This window comes from Pteropus medius, unplaced genomic scaffold, assembly GCF_902729225.1.
Source record: "Pteropus medius unplaced genomic scaffold, Ma_sr-lr_union100, whole genome shotgun sequence".
Taxonomy (NCBI): domain Eukaryota; kingdom Metazoa; phylum Chordata; class Mammalia; order Chiroptera; family Pteropodidae; genus Pteropus; species Pteropus medius.
In genome coordinates, this window is record NW_024350319.1 from 10343200 (window position 1) to 10362481 (window position 19282).

At 39.2% G+C, this 19282-nt stretch overlaps 1 protein-coding gene and 1 pseudogene across 3 annotated transcripts in view; one reads left to right on the forward strand and one right to left on the reverse strand.

The window, feature by feature from the left end:
• The window catches only part of AK5 (adenylate kinase 5), a 195426-nt gene that overhangs the window by 85960 nt on the left and 90184 nt on the right, over positions 1 to 19282 (forward strand). For all 3 annotated transcript variants that reach the window (XM_039838642.1, XM_039838640.1, XM_039838641.1), the window contains exon 7: positions 14944 to 15034. In XM_039838642.1, coding sequence (XP_039694576.1) covers positions 14944 to 15034 — 91 coding nt within the window. The remainder of the gene's footprint in view (positions 1 to 14943; positions 15035 to 19282) is intronic.
• Positions 6345 to 6457, reverse strand: LOC120583533 (uncharacterized; annotated as a pseudogene).

Here is a 19282-nt window from a genome sequence, read left to right on the forward strand (position 1 = left end):
CATGCTTGCTTCTTCTGTCTTCATCTCTATCTCTGTCTCTGTCTCTGTCCCTCCTTCCCTCCCTCTCTCCTCTCCACTCCCCTCCTCTTGCTTCCCCTCCCCTCCCTGCCCTCTCTCTGTCTCCTCTGTCTTTCTCTCTCTCTGTCAGTAAACTGTTCTCAGCATTCAGGTAGAGCTTTTGCTGCCAAATCTTTAATGTCTCAAAGTAACCCAAAATCTATGCAAAATATTCTGGAACTTATCTTTCCTTTTTCACATTAAGCATTCTTCAAATACATGAAACTGTGATCATTTAGAATGAAATATGGGAGAAATACTTTAAAAGTCTCATCAGCTACATAAAACCGGACATTTAAGAGAACTATTATGCACTACTGAAAACAAAGTGTGGGAAGAATGAAATCTATTAAAAAAAAAAAAAAAAGATTGATTACAGCCTTGAACTTTCTCCACTCCACCAAAAGGAGAACGTAGAGTGTCAAGGCCTTTTGGGCAGGGCGACTGGAAGAGTTGCTGTTTCAATGGACAGGCTGAGTCACAGACCGTAAACTAAGGAAGCAACTTCAGAATACCATGGAATGTGAAGGAAAGTGGAAGAAACGAAAGGAAGACCGGACAAATTGGAACTGGCTTGTGGAATGAGAACTATCCTGTCTGGAAAATAAATAACTTAATGATAATCAAATAGTATAATTAAGGATCTATAAAGCTTATGGCATTGATCTTAGTAACTGACTTCTTGACTAAACCCAAGCCTGAATTGCAAGGGACTGTATTTGGAGACCCTTCTCTGTATTAATGCTGGATATCCTAAGGATGATTTTCTGATGTTTCCAGAGGGATCCTGTGGAATTACTTTGATGTGATACACTGTTAGTGTAAGTCAAAACTACATCTGCCTGAGAGAAGAAAATGATGGATATGGAGAATGAATAGTAGCATTTAATTTTAAACATGTAGGAAAGACGTTTGCAAATTTTTGTTCCAGATGCTGAGGAAGAAAGTAGATGAATCTATGTCTACCATAAGAATAGTTTCTGGGCTTCGTTAATAGGAAACAAGAAAAAGCGAAAAAAGTAGCATTATCTGGGGCACAGAAGTTGTCTGGCACAGCAGAAATGCTGAATTATATAAGTTCAGAAAAGTGACAGGAGGACTCAGTGAGAAGGGAGAAGACTGCAGAAAAGAGGAAAATAGAGGAAATGAATATGATTTTAGTGTTTAAAGAAAATGATAGTGTAATTAATAAGGAATTTAGAGAACTTGGAGAGGTAAAATAATTGATAATTATTACAATTTTAATAAATTGTTGTTATTTTGAACCAGTTACAATCAATTATGCTTAGTTTCATTAAAAAGCTACTTTGATGTAGCATAATCTCTATCAGTGTGAAGTGCCCATACCACACACTTATCTATAATTATTCATAACTGCATTACTTATGGTTTATAAAACAAAGATGTGAAAGTTTTGATCAGATCATGTTTTACCATGCAAGACATAGTTTTCCAGACTACTGTATATATCTTGAATGGCCCCAGTATCAATAAGCAGTTGATAAAACTGTTAAACTGGACCTTTATATGAGAGTGGAGAAACCCATTTCAGCTCAGTATGTATAAAGCTAACAGCCTACTTGAACACAGAATGGCAAACTCAGGCCACTTGCGATGAGTAAAAGAAAAACAAATCAGTGCAAGTAAACAACGACCCAGGGAGAGAATAGAGGTCACTAATCTAAAAAGAAGAAAGACTTTTATTTTACTTTTGAAAGAGCATGGGAAATAAAAACAAACCCCCCCAAAATGTTTTTTTTAAGTTTTTAAATAAGATTTTTTTCCTATTTACTTTATATCTATCATATAGCATGATTTCTTAGGTTTAAAGGTTAAGGAAGTTCTAAAGAAGCTGTGATAATAAGGAAAGGTGGAGTGAAGCATTAACAATACTTTAAAAGTATGTATTTGATCACTTTAGAAGACAAATGATTATTTTTACCTATGCAGTTTAAAGGAGCTATAGAAATTTTTGGTTAGTCTTTATTGATGTATTTACTTGAAAGCTGCATTATTAAAATTTTTATTAAAATAAAACATGGGCACATTTTGTCTCGGGTTGGATTCTGTGCCAGGAGAGCCTCTAAAGGGGTTTCCTGAGGGTGTACTCTCAGAAGACACCTGCCATGGAGACAGAAAAATGGGGGAGGGCAGGGAAATGAGGCAGCCATAAATAAATGGTTTCAGGAGCATTCCAGTCTCAGCCTGATCTCACCAGCAGCTCCGTAGGGGAAATTGCACAGAGATGGCCCAGAGGTTGAAGGCTGCTCCCAGGCAGCACCCATCAGCCAAGAGTAGTCATTCAGAAGAGGGTCGGGGATGAGCTGTTAGCAGCCAGCACTCACAGCTGGGAACGGGTATACCAACCTGCTATATATATTTGTCTCTCTCAGTACCATCTCCATGTAAGAATATCCTCAGGCTTTTGACATTACACAGTACCTGTCTGTAACAGGTGTTCAGTTAATAGCTAATGGATGAATAAACACATGGATAGATGCTATAGAAAAGATGCTGAAGAACTAGATAATAATAGATAATATCTAGTATTTATAAAACATTTGCCATGTGTGCAGACGCCATGCACGCATTATTTTGTCAGGTAGGAACTATTATTGCCTCAATTTTACACCTGCAGAAACTGAGATGAATATCTTTTCCAGAGCCAAGTAACTGATATGATACGAGAGCCCACCCTCTTAACCTCTTCATTATACCAAATGCTCATAAATGAGGAAGATAAAATAAATGGGGTAAAACAAATACTGAAAAACACTGATCTGGGGTCATATATACCTTCATGGAGTGGCTTCGTTTTCCTTTGAGAAGATGAAATTAACAGCTGCATCTTTTTCTTTCTAAAAGGCCAAATATATAGACTCCAAGACGGACCTCGAATCAAAAATAGAAATTCTAGAATCCTCGAATCATGTAGAGTCTGAAACATCCAGAAGATTCCCAGTCTTTTTGTCTCTGCTACACGATAGATTAACCATTGAATATACAGACATATAATTATGCATTCTAAATTGGTCGTTTATGTTTAGGCCTGGCTCTAGTTTAAATATGCTATGAATATTATTAGAAGGCATGAGATTAAAATGGATATTAATTATTTTTCAGCATTCCTCCAAGACTCAAGTTTCCAAACTCAAATAATCTTGTGGGGAAAAGCCTCTCACACATTTGGGGCCTTACTAATGAGTCATTTCACTCTTCTTCAGAGTAATTACTGGTTTGCTCTGTGTCATATATGAGATAACCTACTTAAAGTTTAAGCCAAATCCCTCTGTAATTCACTTGACATATTAAAGAAAAACTTAAAATAACACATTTTGAATGAATACTAATATTGTCTTAAAGTGAGATAAGTATCTGGCTACTTAGAGATCTTTACAAATTGTGTATGTGAAGTTAAAAAAGGGAACCTATATTGATTTTTCTTCAGTGTGTGCTCAGAAGAATATGTTCAACCCCTTCGGCTGTCATCCAGCTGTGTTAATTGTGACTGGGCAAACGCAGAACCTGAATCTGCACATTCATAATAATGGTTCTGGCTCTTCTGACAGGACAGCTAAGTAGGTCATGATTTTATGCCAAAAGGAAATGGCCTCTTAGTGGCCAAAGGACTGTTTTTTTATACTCCGTGGAAACCTGTTATGGTAATCTACTATTAACGTCATTGCTGTAGTTTCTCATTCCAAATTCATCACTTTGGCTACAATCTCCCATTTTGCCTTTTATACCAGGAAATAGTGGTAGGAGTTCTTCTAAAAGATTTTAAAATTCAAGAAAGCATTTTATGGTATTATAGTTATCATTAGCTTTAAGGGTAAACACAAATCTAGCCTAGTTTTTAGGGCATGATTTTTGTAATACCTTATACTTCTTTTTGAGACAGAACCATGGAAATAAAAATTCATTTATTTACTTGCACCTCCTCTAGGTTTCGATGACTGACTTGTGTTTGGTTCAAAAGACATTGTGGAAAAAGTGAAAGTGAGGCACAGATTGGGGGAATTTTTTGCTATTGTGGCTTTTATTTATTTTATCAATGGTATAATGGTATTTATAAAGTAAATGTAAACCAGCAGGATTTTCCAAAAGCAAAAGCAATAATGAGACCTAGGAAGTTGTCAGAAAGAGCTCTATATCATTTTGGACTTAAGAGAATTTATCTCAATTTTAAATGCTTCCAGGAAATGTGATTCTACGTAGATAACCATTTGCTGCTCCCTCAATAGAGTAATAGGTAACACTTTTTTGAGATTTACTTAATGTGCCTGTTCTACAATAATCGTGGATTCTCTTACTTAATCCTTTTAGCAATCCACAACCACATGACATGTAGGCACTACGGTTATCACCTTTTTATGGATGAGGAGAGAGAATCAGTAACACCTCCAAAGTTACACACCTGGAGATGGTAGGGCTAGGATTTGAATCCAGGTGGTCTAGCTTGAATGAGACTCTCACTCCACCTTATCACATCTCTTGAGCATTATGTGCGGTTAAAGCGAAACAATGCATTGTCGTTGACATTATCGAGAAATCTAATTCTCCCATCAGATAAAAAAGAGTGTACATCTGGCTAAGTATTTTCTGATTCTTAAATAGTTGTCAGATAAAGAAGAATATCTTTACTAGATCTGGTGGGGCAGCCAATAACCCAGACAAGGACATTTGTAAGTCTTGAATATTTGGGGCTCAAATATCATCTCTCTCCTATAATATTTTCTTTAATCCTCATTTATGTCCACCCTATACATTCTACTTAATCCCCATTCCCCTCTGAGAAGAGACTAATTAATCCTTCTCTCTCCTCTGATCTCCCACTGTACTTTTCCATATACTTCTGTTATAGCCCTTTTCCTTTATTAATGTTAGAGTTCGAGTGAATACCCTCTCACTGGACTGTGAACTCTTTAAGGGCAATAGTCTTATTTTACTGAGCACTGAACCTCCAGTGCATGGCATATACTAGGTGCACAGTAAATATTGTTTAATGAATTCATTAATAAAAGTTCAACTCAGTAGTGTCACTTTCTCACTTACCAGTAATGGAAGGCCCTACTTGGACAAAGAGAGGACATTCATAAGAGGTGAAAACACAAGCCTCTCTATTATATGATACTGGAGTAAAACAGCAGATGTCAGATACTCCATAAATATTCATTGAGTAAAGGAAAACCAATCATGAGAACCTTCCAATGAGTTTACAAACTCAAGAATTTACTAGGAAATAGAGAAACGGATTGCAGCTCACAGCTTTTAAAAGACACAGAACCTAAGAATACCCGCAACGAGTGATCTTTAAATCTGGAGATTCTCTCAGCAATATCTTGTCATCCACTATAGAGAAGAAGGTAACCATGAGGGCCCTCCACTTCCCTACCTGCTCCTGCAGTGAAAGATTGCAGTCAAAGGAAGCAGAAAAGACCAGAGACATCCTGGGAGAGTGTCGAGCAGGGCACTGGTCCCCAAGGCTGCTGGGGAGGGTGAATTCTCTACTTTCCGATAAGGGCAGAGCTTTGTTTAGAAGGACAAGGGTCTTGCAGGATGTGATAAATTTTCTAGCTGTCGTACAAAGTCACTTTGTCATTTTGTAAAAGCTGACATATTGCCTTTGCTCTTGTGTGATCAAAACTGCTTCATTCTGTGAGACCAAAGGTTGCATATGAAGTTGGCATTAATTTTGTTTTTCTCAGGCTCCTAACAGATTTTCATTGGCTTCGGTCTCCATTGAAAAAAATAACTGAAAGAAAAAAGAATGAGCCTGATCTTCCCAGGGCCTAAATTAGCCCCTAGTCACACATCTGGCGCTTAGGGAGAACAGCAGTTTTTTTCAGGCTTCCAGGGTGCCATTTAAGGCTTCATAGCATGAGACACTTGAGCACTAGAGAGAATGGAGCCTGTAATTAGGAAAGGTACCAAATGTCACATGAGGCTGAAGTTTGACTTCTGAGACTGTTAACTACTTTCTTTAGTTTGGAAGCTTTCTTGGCAAAGGTTTAAACCTTTATTCCCACCACCTTGTGGTTTTATAAAGCCTCAAATTGCTGGAATCTGGGAAGAGAGAAGAAGAGAAAATAGTAAAGGAAAAAGGTATTTTAATTAATTGAATTTTCTGGTTAATTCCGTTTGATGAGTATTTGCTTTCTAACTTCTGGGCTTAGATCCGTGCTAGATACAGTGGAGAAAAAATAGGAACTGCACAATGTGATTTGTGTCTCCAGTGAGTGTATCTTGTATTTTCTTCTTCTTCGCCTTCTTTTTTTTTTTTTAAATGCCTACAGAACCTGGTCTTCCTAGGCAGTCTCCCATCCAAGTACTAACCAGGCCCGACCCTGCTTAGCTTCTGAGATCAGACAAGATCGGGCACATTCAAGGTAGCATAGACCCGTTTTCTTCTTTTAACCTTTCTTTATCAAGTCTTTTAAAAGTACTTTAGCCTTCATTGGTGCCTTAATAAGTTTGGAAAAGCTAATATGATTTAATCTTCTATGAATTTTCAATGCCCAACACATACCTGGCACAAAGTAGGTGCTCAATAAATCTTTATTGAATTGAAGTGCATCATGTAGGTGATAGATAAGGGATTAGATAGAATCTATATCGATCCTAAAATGTATTCTAAAACTTTACTTACTTGACAAAATCCATTATGCCAACCTGTTTGCTAGGCTACAGATCTATTTCTTAGTTAACTTTCAAGTGAAAAGCAATGCATCCTGTGGCAGTGTCATTTTAATAAAATATTAAAACCTTTTGGCATCCACTAACTTATCCAACAACTTAATTTTATTTTACTTTTCTCCAGCTTTATCGAGATATAATCGCATATAACATTGTATAAGTTTAAGGTGTACAACACGATGATTTGATACCTGACATTGTGAGATGATTACCACAATGAGATTAATTAACACTTTCATCACCACACATAATTATTTTGTGTGTGTGCATTGAGAACATTTAAGATGTACTTTCTTAGCTACTTTCAGATGTCAAATACAGTATTGTTAACCACAGTCACCAGGCTGTACATTAGATCCCCAGAACTTGTTCATCTTCTCACTTGCAGTTTGTACCCTTTGACTGACATCTCTCCATTTCCCCCACCCACAACCCCTGGAAACCACCATGCTACTCTCTGTTCCTATGAGTTTGGCTTTTTTTTTTTTTTAGATTCCACATGCAGCAGCTTAATTTTAAATGTGTTCTATCACAGTGCCCACAGATCAGTGAGCAAAATATTGAGCACTTGATATTCGTTTATGATCTGGATATGGTCAGAACAAAAATGTCTGTTGAGGTCTCTACCTGAGCCTGAAAAATTTACATAATCACCTACCACAGCTGTCTACCCTTCAACTCAAGAATTGTTTCAAATCCCAGTTCCCACCACCATCTTGGATTCTTTATGCTTTGGTTTTTTCCTCTCATCAGCAGCCTTATGCGTGACCTAAGACCCAGCCTCTCCCTTCTTACTGTGGGTGGCCTGGCTTGGAAGCCACCGTCCCTTCATGAGACGACTAGAACAAGGAGCTCCGGGGAAGGAGTCTGGAACACTGCCTCTCTCAGATGTGGGGGAAGCAGTAGAGTCAGGCCATGCCTCAGGTGCTGGTGCATGGAGCCCTGGAGCAGAATCAAAGCAACTTCTACAGGAAGTGCCAAAGAGATGGATCCATATCAGAAATCTATTCTCTTCCAGGCTCTTAGAAGAGAATAGAGGCTCTTAGAAGGTGGGTAGGCCTACTCTTTCTCTGATTACTAAGGGGATCGAGTGGTGATAAGAAGAGAAAAATAGAATCCTCCCTAGGTCACTCCAGTCCTCTCAACAAACTAAAAGGCAGGGCTGTCTGCAGAGAGAAGTTTTAGAAGGCTTCTGTAGGGGGTGTAACTAGAATCCATAGTAGATTGAGAGGTTTGGAGAGGAATAGCCAGCTTCCCTGTGAAATTGACAGCTCGAAACTGAAGACCCCTCCAGAGAGAGAGCTCTAGTTGGAGTTGGGAAGTCATCTGCCTCTTACAGTCAACTTCACCTGTCCTTGCTGCTTTGGGCCAGCCTCCAGAAAGGTTCTTCTGTCAACTGCCACAGCCACCTAGAAGGGTACATGCGTCATACAGAGAGATAAAATTACATACTATGGTCTCAAAACAAAGAATAAAATTAAGAATATTTGAGTATATTGCATCTGGGCCTAGCTTGGCATAGCTTCTAAGGATTCCTAGAAATTTGTCCTGAGAGTACTCGCACAAGCACTGATTTATTCTGCAAGTGCCCAGCTAAGATTTAAGGCTGTTCCATGGAGCTGAGAGCTGGTCCTGACAGCATGGGTGGGTGGTGGCGCTCACAGTTTGATGTAGGCAGATGTGTTTTTGGTCCTGGTTCAACCAACTACATGACCTCGGACAAGTTATTTAATCTCTGAGATTCAGTTTTTGAATCTGAGGACATGGCACATAAGAATGCTCAGATAATAGTAATGATACCTTATGTTATATTTAGTGCCCTTTTGTTGTTGAGTACTGATGAAGATTCTGAAAAATGTCCTCTGAGCTAGTGTAGTAAAAGTAATCAAAATTATCTGGATTTGGTCTTCTTTTCTAGGTCTCTAAAGCAGGATAAATCCGTCATTATTATTACACTGTTAATGTTTCAAATTGAGGAAGAAACTTTTTCTTAAAACACTTCATAACTATTGTAACAATCTTCTCTGAAATCTCTTTATTGTGTTGACTTTTTCCCAACAAAATTTCCTAAATGCTATCTAAAATCTGAATATCCAGTAAAATAAAAGTTCTGTACAAAAAAAAGCTGAGGAAAGAAGAGTTTTTTACTCAGATATCCACAGCTTTCTTGTGTTCTGTTCTCATCACTTTGCATACCAATCATGTCTGTTTTTAGATCTGTCTTATTTCATGTTTTGCCCTTATTTCATTCTGTTAAGAAATATGTTCCACACATCTCAGTTCATCAGGGCCATACCGCAAGAATCTGTTCCTCAAAACATGGAGTCGACTTGGCTTTCACCGACAGAATACTGTCTCTACTTACCCCCCACAAAATCCACTTAGATGGTTCTTTTTCAAATCTTGCAATTAATTATGGAACTTTAGAAACATGGTTCTGCAGAATAAAATAAACTGTCATTATTCCATCTCTGATAACTACAGATTTCACTCCAGTTACCACAAGTTTTTAAATTACTGCTATTTTCATGCAATCTCCAATTTTTGTTGGAGAAAAACAAAGTCACTGTAAAGAGAATACCAACCAATCAATCATTCACAGGGAAGTCTCCAAACCTATAAAAGAGAAAATTTGAATAGTGAGTTATTTTCGTGTTGTGGGATCTCCAGTAGCAAATGACAAGAGCCGTTGGTGGAGAGCATGCTTAATTGAAATGCCTTGCATGAAACCAGGGAGAAGTAAAACATTCAAGAAGCTGGTCTGATGCTCAGAGAATGATACTTGTGGGATGTATAAAACTGAGACAATAGTAATAACAGAGCCAATTTATTTCCTCCTCAAATGAGAGACAAAGAAAACAATAAGAGATAGACTTAAGTTTAATAAAAGGTGGAATCTAGAAAGAGAAACTGAACTGATATCCTCCCTTTCAAGTCCATTTAGGATATTTTATCAACCTAACATTCCAAGCTACAGAGGTAAGAATGCAGAGAGCCCTGTCTCTATGGAGAAGATTTGGGCAGCCAGTTTGCAGCCTGAAAGCCAAAAGAAAACAAAAACTCATTTCTGCCATTAAAAATGCAAATGGTCATTGTCGTTTTCTCCTCAGATGGTGCTTAATTCTTCTCCCTATACTATAATCGCCTTTTCTAATCTAGATATATTTTGTATAATTTTGAAAGCTGTTGCAACATTTGTTATTCAAATTAAAACGTGAGTGAACTAGGGAATTCGGTAAGCATTTCATTTTGAAATTTCCAATTGACATCCCCAGCCCTCTTGTATTAAATCATAAAACAGATTATGCAAACCGTGGCCTCTGTGAGTTCTTTTGCTCAGAATGGAAAAAGAGTTTTTGTTAAGATTACTAGACATTAAATAACAATCAGTGAAAAGATAAAGTGCCATCTAATCACAGAATGTCAGAGCTGGGAGCAACCTCAGACATCATCTGGTCTATTGGCACACAATTAATATCTGCCCCCTGAAGCTTGATTCTGACCTATGAGATGTAAATAAATTTTTATTTCTAAAACCTTCATCATCTTCTACCTATGCTACCCGTGCAGCATTATCACTTCTGCTATCCTTTGTATTTTGAAGTTAACAGGATAGGTTTTGGCAGCTCAAAACCTTTAAAATTTTTTTTTAAAAAATCATTGCTACTTGACTTTTAAAACACTATTTAGAAACCCAAAAGCTGCAAATGCCTTGGCGTAGGTAAGAGTTTCTCAACTTTCGCACTGCTGACATTTGAGACTGGATAATTCTTTATTGTGAGGGGGCCTGTGCTGGACACTGTAGGATATTTAGCAGTGTCTTTGGCTAGTAGCCTCCCTCCCACTAGTTGTGACAACCAAAAGTGTCTCCTAACATTGCTAAATGTTGCAGTGGGGGGAGAGGGGGTAGACAAACTTACTCATGGTTGAGAAGCATTGATGAGTATGGTTTGTGCAAAAACAAATAATAAGTAAAATGCTTGATGATCTAAAAGCCAGTTCTCCACTCACCATACACACAACCTTTCTGACACTGAATGCTACCATTTTGTAAAAATTTTTTCAATTAAGTGGCAGTTGTTCTGATAGTGCCCAATCAGAATACTCTCCAAGGTCTATATGCCACATTATTTGCTAAAAGACTGGAAACGAGAGTCCCATGCTAGTCCTGGAGTCATGGAAGTGGGATATTACAGAAATAAGGAAATCTGGGTTAAATTCTGTCCTGATGTGGGAGTAAATGGGCTTCAGATGCATCTTCATGATCCCGGGGTTGAGCTGCCTATGTGGGTGCCATCTTCCTTCCTCGGGGTTCACATTCGTCGTCCAAAAGCTTAGGAGTGGTCAATTGAAGAGTCTACTTAGGACGTAGTAGTTACTCAGCAAATATTTGTTGAACACTTTCATCAGTGATGCGTTACCATTTGTATGTTGCCTTTTGGATCGGATAATCAGGTACTTTAGTCTGTTTTAGAACTAAACATATCTTTGTTCAGATCAGTTGGAGGATAGGATACCTCCTAGAAAGTCTTAAAGTCTCTTGTATTTCTTATTCCACAATCCCTAATTTAAATAAAAAGTGTATATTTGTGCTGTGTACTTGTGTATGTGGGGGTGGGGGATGCGAAGTACAGAAACAATCCAAGATCTCTAATAGGATGTATTCTCTCGGCCCTAGGGTCCCAAGGAGAGAAGAAAAGGACTGCAATTCATGCCAAGCTCTGTGCTGGTGTATTAAATATGTCATCTCTTTAGTCCTCATACAAATCCCTTATAGCACTGTACAGATGCTAAGAACGGGGAGAAATAAGTTGCTCAAGGTCAGACAGCTGCAACCAAGGGAAACAGAAATTCAAATCAAGCTTTAGCTGAGTTGTAAACTGTCTGAGCCTCCCCTGATTCATTTGGCCCCATGTGCCCAGGCCTCAGTTGCCTGTTGAATGGAGACCCCTACCCACCTCTGCCCTGCCAGCCAAGGCACCTCCACCATTGCTGACGGCCCGAGCCAGCCTCTTCAGGGTTGAGGACAGGGCTTCATCCTCCCCGCCATTGTGGGAGCCTCTGCACAGACAGCACCCAGGCCCAGCCAGAGCAGGCCTACGTGGCTTTGGCTCCTTTCAGCACTTCTGACTTCAGATGCTGTGCTGCTCCCTGGGGCGTGGGGTTTGGCTTCCCAGTGTCCGCCCCAGGGGCCAGGCAACACAATCGAGAGATGGTGAGAGGACTTACTTCCCATTAGGGAAAACTTGGACCAGTTTTTCTGCTCCTGAAAGAGCCAGCTTATAAATGCTTCTTCCTTTCTTCCCTGTCAGACTGTTCTGAGATGTAATAGGTTTGTGTAGCCTTTCTGGAGACCAAGCTACCAGCTGTGTCTTCTTGTGAAGCTGGGGCCCAGCTCATAACGTACCACCTTACATTTTGCTTTTCTTCTTTCTTTGCCTCAGCTCCCTTTTTCCTTCACAGTTAGAGCCCTGGGCGTGCTCACAAAGCAAGACGACAATAATACGGTCAGACACACACACACACACACACACACACACCCCACCTCCAATGAAGGTTAACACCCATTCCTCAAAAGTCCAACAAAAAAATAAAAACAAAACCCCTCTTAGAAAATAAAAACAAAACCCCTCTTACTCTTTACTGATGATAGCTAACAGATATTTTGAAAGAAAAAAAAAGCCATGGTATATGATGTGGGAAGTGGTGCATTAAGATGGTACTAACTGTACCTTCGTGGTCTCCTTGTAGCTGCCTTCACCACCACCACCTGCTTTTTGTCCCTTGCTTGTAGACAAAAGGGATGTGTTAACACTTACTTGAGTAGAAAGGCTGTTTGTCTTACTGTGTTGGCATTAGTGGCCTGACAGGATGGAAAGTGTCAGTCAGTCTAAATTCAAGTTCAGGTTCTCCTGCTTATTAGCTGTGTGACTTGAGAAAGTCGAAATATTTCTAAATAGATATTTCCTCACCTGTAAAAGAGAAAAAACTATCTGCCTCACTATTCCCATGGACTGATGTGACATCAAGAAAGCACTTTGAGGCACCATACAGGTGTGTTTGAACTGTAAGGAAATAACTTTCTAATTTAGGCTTCTGAAATTTTCCTCACTAAAACATAACATAATAATAAATTTCCCTCACTAAAATATAACAGAATAAATCACTTAAATTTTCTTAAATATCTTCAAGATTATAATTAAGATTAAAAGCCAAGATGGAATAAAAGAGATTGGGTTTTCCTTCCCACATCAAACAAATGAACAAAAACCATAAATATATATACATATTTTTTTAAAGTAATGTTCAAGATACTGGACATCAAGCAATGAAGTGATCCCCTGAGAGAAAGAAAACAAGCATGGTGAGTCCTACAATTGCCCCCAGCTTATTGCTGGAGAGCTTCCAGGCTGCAGTGCAGGTAGAAGGAAGCCTTGTGAAGACTGGTGCACCTCATGCGACGAGCAGATGGAGCAGAGTCCAAAAGGTACCTGGAATTCAGAGGACAGTATCAGAGATGCAAGAGATGCACAGAGAATTCTGGAGATCTGCAGAGAGTTCCCCTCCAATATTCAGAAGAGTACTAATCAGTGCATTCATGTGAGGAAAGTACCTGAAGCTGAGAGAAAAACACCCAAAAGAATTAGCTGGAACAGTAGTCTGCGCTCACACCAGGCTCGGAATAGTGCCTACTTTTACCAGCCAGACTGGAAAACCTCTTCATTAACAAGGCACTTGGTAGAAGACTTAGAAGAAAGAGTCTTGCCTCAATGGCGAGGAATAATTGGCCTCACACTAAATACTGCTCTGGTCCACCCCAGAAAATCTTAAAAACAAGGATCAAGTTGTTTCCAAGTAAATAAACTGCATTCCAAGACAAAGCTCAATAACATTTACAGGAATACAAAAATACCCAGCATCCAACATGATCGAATGACAATGCCTGGCATCCAATAAAAAATTACCAAGCATGCAAAGAAACAGGAAAATATGGCTCATAATAATGGAGAAAAACCAATCAAAACCGATTCAGAACTGACACCAGATGTTCGAATTAGCCAAGGACTTTACAAGTTATTATAGTTGTGTTTCAGATGTTTAAACCTTAAAAAGGGATAAAGATAATTTTTAAAAGACTCAAACTTCTAGAGATGAAAACTACAATGCCTGCACTGAAAGATACTCAGGATGAGAAATTACGGTATATCCATACAATGGAATGTTATTCAGCAATGAAAAGGCATGAACAATAGATACAGTATTGGTGAATCACAAAATAATTATGCTGAAGGAAATAATCCAGAAATCCAGACAAAAAGATTGCATGCTGTACTTATCTTTTTATATGAAATTCTAGAAGATGCAAAATTACTGGGAGGGGTTGGGAGGAAGGGACACAATGAAACTTTTTTGGTGTGATGAATATGTTCACTATTTTGATTTTTACGATGTTTTCACAGGTGTATACAGATGTCAAATCTTATCAATTTGTACACTTTAAATATGTGCAGTTTATTGCGTATCGATTATAACTCAGTAAAGCTATTTTTAGAAACTAAAACTAAGAGATAAAAGTATATTTTGAAAACCATTGCACAGCTTGGGAAATGGAGAATTATAAATATAACCACATTTTTTAATATTTAAGATTTTGTAAGATTTAGAGAATGGGAAAATAAATATTTAAATCTGTAATTTTTATTACATCTAAATCAATAGTGTCTATAGACTATATCTATAGTATAGTTATCTATAGTATCTAGAATAGTAACTAAAATTTGGTTTAAGGTTTCTTTCTTCTTTTTAACAAAACATTAGAAAATCTTTCCCCGTGTTGTTTAAAACTACATATTTCATGGGTTTTTTAATTAAAAAAAACAAGAGCCGGAAAGGCACAAGGTAAATTTCAGTTCTCATTTTTTTCCAAAGCTTATTTTATAAATTAAGAAAATTCTACACATTTTTTAAACCATAATTGACTATGCATTTACTCCCTAATATCTTCTCCTGTTTGATATGAGATCTGGGCTGAAAAACCCTCTCAGTGTCTGATTAAAGACTCGAGGGCTTTAATTCCCATTGTCCTGCTTCATTAGAGATACAGTCGTGTGAAACATGCTCATTATATTTTGGAATGGACTAATTTATGTGTTCTCATGTTCCCAACTTATCTGTCCTGATTTTCCCCAGTTTGATGCTGACCGAGACGAGGATGAGGTGTTCTATGACATCAGTGTGGCAGTTGACAGCAAGTTATTTCCGAACAAAGAGGCTGCAGCAGGTAAGTCACTGTGTGCTTTGGACAACAGTATGCCCTGGTCACCTGCCAAGTACTTTGTAGTAAGGTTGGAGCTCAACAGACCGCTTTAAGGTTTTAAGGCTGTCACTGTCCTCAGAGCCTTATACTTTCTGGTTTAAAAATAAAGATACAAAACAAAATAGAAAAGAAAGACTATACATCTGGTCCTTATGGTTACTTCTTTTCTTTCAGTCATTACAGGTGTAGATTAGCAGATAGTCACAATGTAGCATAAGATCTATGTTACAATAATTGAAAAAAATCTAATCTAGCCCATACTTTGTGCAACAATTCAAAGTTATAATTCCTCCAGGACTCTAACCCACACAGGTCTCTCCTTTGCCACCTGGGAAAATCCTCCCCTTGGATCTGATAGTCACTTCCACCTGACTCACAGCCCCCGCTGTGGCTCCCTCCCCTCTCTTCCTATATGCTCGCGTCTAAAAGTTTGACATTGGACAGTAATACAGTGCAATCATACCACTTAAGTAGACAGTTCTCAGAGTTCTGTCCATGGACCCTTCTCTCACTCTCTGATGTGGGTCGACTCACCGTTTTTCATGGTTTCAACTATCAGTTCTATGTGGATGATTCTCAACTCACTCCTGATTCTTTCTTCAGATGTAGTCTCAGTGGGTAAAGGCCAGAAAGTTTGGGGCTGTAAAGAAAAAGGCTAAGCACTTAAAAGTTTAAACCATAGTTAAATCCCACTAAAAGCAGCCTCAAAGAAAGGCAAGATGGTAGTCGTTTTGAGCAGACCCGCAGAGCACAGTGATATAAATTCACCTGCCTAATTTTCCAATGATATTTACAAGAAAAAAGTGGCCTATTGCAGAGAAAGATGCAATACTGAGAAGCATGTAGGATCATGTAAACTTGACTACTGCTGCTCTGAAAATACTATGACAACTTGTGCTTTTTAAGTTAATATTTTTATTTAGAACATCAGTTTAGACCTTTAACAACAAATATCTTCAGTTTGCTGATACAGTAGTGTAGAGAAGCTGATTTAAGCTGCCCCTTCACGAACAGCCGATGTTTCGTGACTTTCGAGTGGCACTTTTCGAAGGTGGCCTCATCTTGCAATAATGCAGCTGTGCTGGCTTCTATTCTAGTTGGTAAACTGCCCAAGGAATGGTGCTGTGTCCTCATTCTCTCCAAGTCTCCTTGGCAGAGTGCACAGTGCCTGGCCCTTAGCGGAGGCTTGAAGGGGCCACTCTTTCTTCTCCACACCTCCAGGCTTATGAACAGAGGGCTCTGTGCTCACAGCCCTAGCTCCTGCTAGCTCACTTCCACTCCTAAACCCTTGAAAGCCGGGTTCTGTTCTAGCCTTCAAATAAGCCTGTTCTGTCTATAACAGCCCTTGGTGAGTGAAGTGAGTCTGGGAGGGACTGGTCAACTATAAATAAACGCCACTATGCAGCTCCAGGCTATTATTGCCATCAAGGAATGGGCCAGTGTTGCTAGATCCTGTTCTTTTCCAAGACAAAACTGAAACCTGCATCCATAGGTGAACTCTCCAGGCTTGTAAATGTTGATGACTCACCCAATTAAATAAGTCTTGTGGGTGTCCATCAGTCTGTGACTTGTCAGACCCCCGGTTTTGTCCCTTTACTCTTCCCTTCTCTCTGAACCCTCTCTTTGCAGAATCTCAGCTGCCCTGTGGCTCCCATGTGAATGGCTTTCAATTCTTCTTTAAAAATTTTTTAAATAAAAATTGTATATATCTAAGATATGCAACGTGATGATTTGATATAAATATACATAGTGAAGTGATTGCTGCAGTCAAGCTAATTAACATTCCTTCTCTTCTCAGTTACTGTTTTTCTGTGTGTGATCAGTGGCACCTGAAATATATTCTCTAAGCAAAGTTCCAGCATTCACTATTCCAGTATTTTTAACTACAGTCATGACACTGTCCATTCACTCTCTAGGCTTATTCATCCTACGTAACTATAACTTTGTACGACTTCGGCTAACATCTCCCCACTTCCCCCACCTGCATGCCCATGGTAACTACCATTCTACTCTGCTTCTACGTATTTGACTTTTTTAGATTTCCATATGTAAGTGAGATCATGCAGTTTTTCTCTTTTAAAAGAGCCAGGCAAAAATGTCCCTACTCTTACAACCCACACCAATTATCATTTCTCAGAGACGCCTTGGGAGTCCAGTCTTTGTTCTCTACCACTGCACTCATTGAAGGCTGTGTCATTCTTTGCCATCTTTTACTTCATCTCTGGCCTCTCTGGTCTGTCATAAATCTGTGGCTGCCACAGGGATGTGGCAGCTCTGATCACCTTGCCTCCCTGACAGAAAACAAAATAAAACTTTCAATGACTTCCCTGCAAGCTGAGTACCAGTGTCCTCAACATGGCAGAAATATTCTTAGCTGTCCTACAGTGGTCCTGTTCCCTCTAGGACTTCACCTCCTCCCCTCACTCACCCCAACATCCTCCAGGTCCTTGAATGCCCCTGGCCATTTGCAGGCTACTTGAAACTACCCGGCCCCAATTGTTGCATCACTGTACTCTCCCAAGTCCCAGCCTCATTCTTCACCTGGCCAGATCCTGCTTTGTATCTCAGATTAAATGTGATTTTTCTCAGGAAGCTTTTTTCAGACCCCATTCCAGACTAAATTAGGCCCCTTGAGTAAGACCCTGACTTTTTTCTTCAAGGTATTTATCACACTTTTGATTACATAATTAGATATATGATTGTTAAAAGTCTGTTTCCCTTATTACAAGACTTCATGAGGACAGGGTGGAGAGAGAGAGAGACAGAGACAGAGACAGAGACAGAGAAACAGACAGAGAGAGAGACAGAGACAGAGAGACAGAGAGAGGTACTCAGTGTGATTCTTAAAGGAGATGGCACATTAAGGCCTTTTTTTTCTAGCTGGTCACCTCAGCTGGGCCACTCATCTGAGTATTTTGACTCACAGCTGCACCAAATTTTCTTGGCTCCAGAACAAAGTGTGCGTTTGTTGCTTCCATGCCACAGAATGCCATCCTCTCAAACCTCTGCACCCATTCAGTCCCATCTACAGTGTCTGCCCCTCCCTGAAGCCCTCTATTAATACTTCTGGCAGAGCCATCTGCTACATCACTCAAATCTCTCCGAGTCTCAGTTTTCTCATCCATAAATAGAGGATAGTAATAGCACTACCTCAAAGGATTGTTATGAAGAGTAAATGATTCATGTGTGTAAAGCATATGGCTGTCACATTGAAAAGACTATATTTGCGTTAGTATCTTTGCTAAGGATTCGAGGGGTCACAAGAAGAGACCACATCTTATGCAACACAACTCTTCCCCATTTCCCTAGGTCTGCTTCTACTCTCCTTCTCTCTTCCTCCCTTCCCTTTGTGGAATAAGTGGAAAATCCCCGCCTTCCCTTCTCACTCAAAATAGTCCACCAACACCAGATCCCCTGAGGAGCTCACTTTCTAATTCCAAATACTGTCAGGATATCTATATGCGTGTGTGTGTGTGTGTGCGCGTGCACGCGCGTGTGCATGAGTACACAGACATATATATATATAGGGCTCATCAAAAGAATTCTAATGCAAACTGTTAGTAATACTTTCCATGCTTTTTGGAATTAGAGCTGGATTCTCCTGGGTAATGCCTAAGGCACTTGGGGGAATTTAATGTTTGTAGAGTGAATGAAGAAGATCAAGATCTGCAAAAGTAAAATGTAAATGTCCTTTTATTCATTTTCCAGTCATTCAACATATATGTATCGAATGCATAGAAATTCCAAGTTCTGTTCTTAGATTCAGAGAAGAAATACAACCCTACCCAAAGCTGCTTACAGTTTAGTGGAAGAAACAGGACAAGGGAGAAACCATATTCTTCAGAGGGGTAGAGGAAGTGTTAGAAGAGTTTCATCTACAGACACCCTCACTGCCCAAGGATCCCTGCCATGCAGGAGTGCCCCTTTATTTTGGTACTCAAAGAGGGAGGAGGACCTTCCTAAAACTTCAGATTGGAGATCCACTAGGAGGAAAAAAGTCTATAATATTATCCCAGAAAGCAATATGGTTAGCCTTCCGGTACCTCTAAAGCCAATTTATATCATCTTCCCACCTAAATTTAAAAAGACAACCTAAAAATAATATTTCCAAAGACCATTCTACATCTAAAACTGGCAATACTGAATGCTCCCTGTGTGGTTCTATTTCAGCTCAAATTTTTCTCTGTTACCTATAGAAAAGGTGTTTTTAAA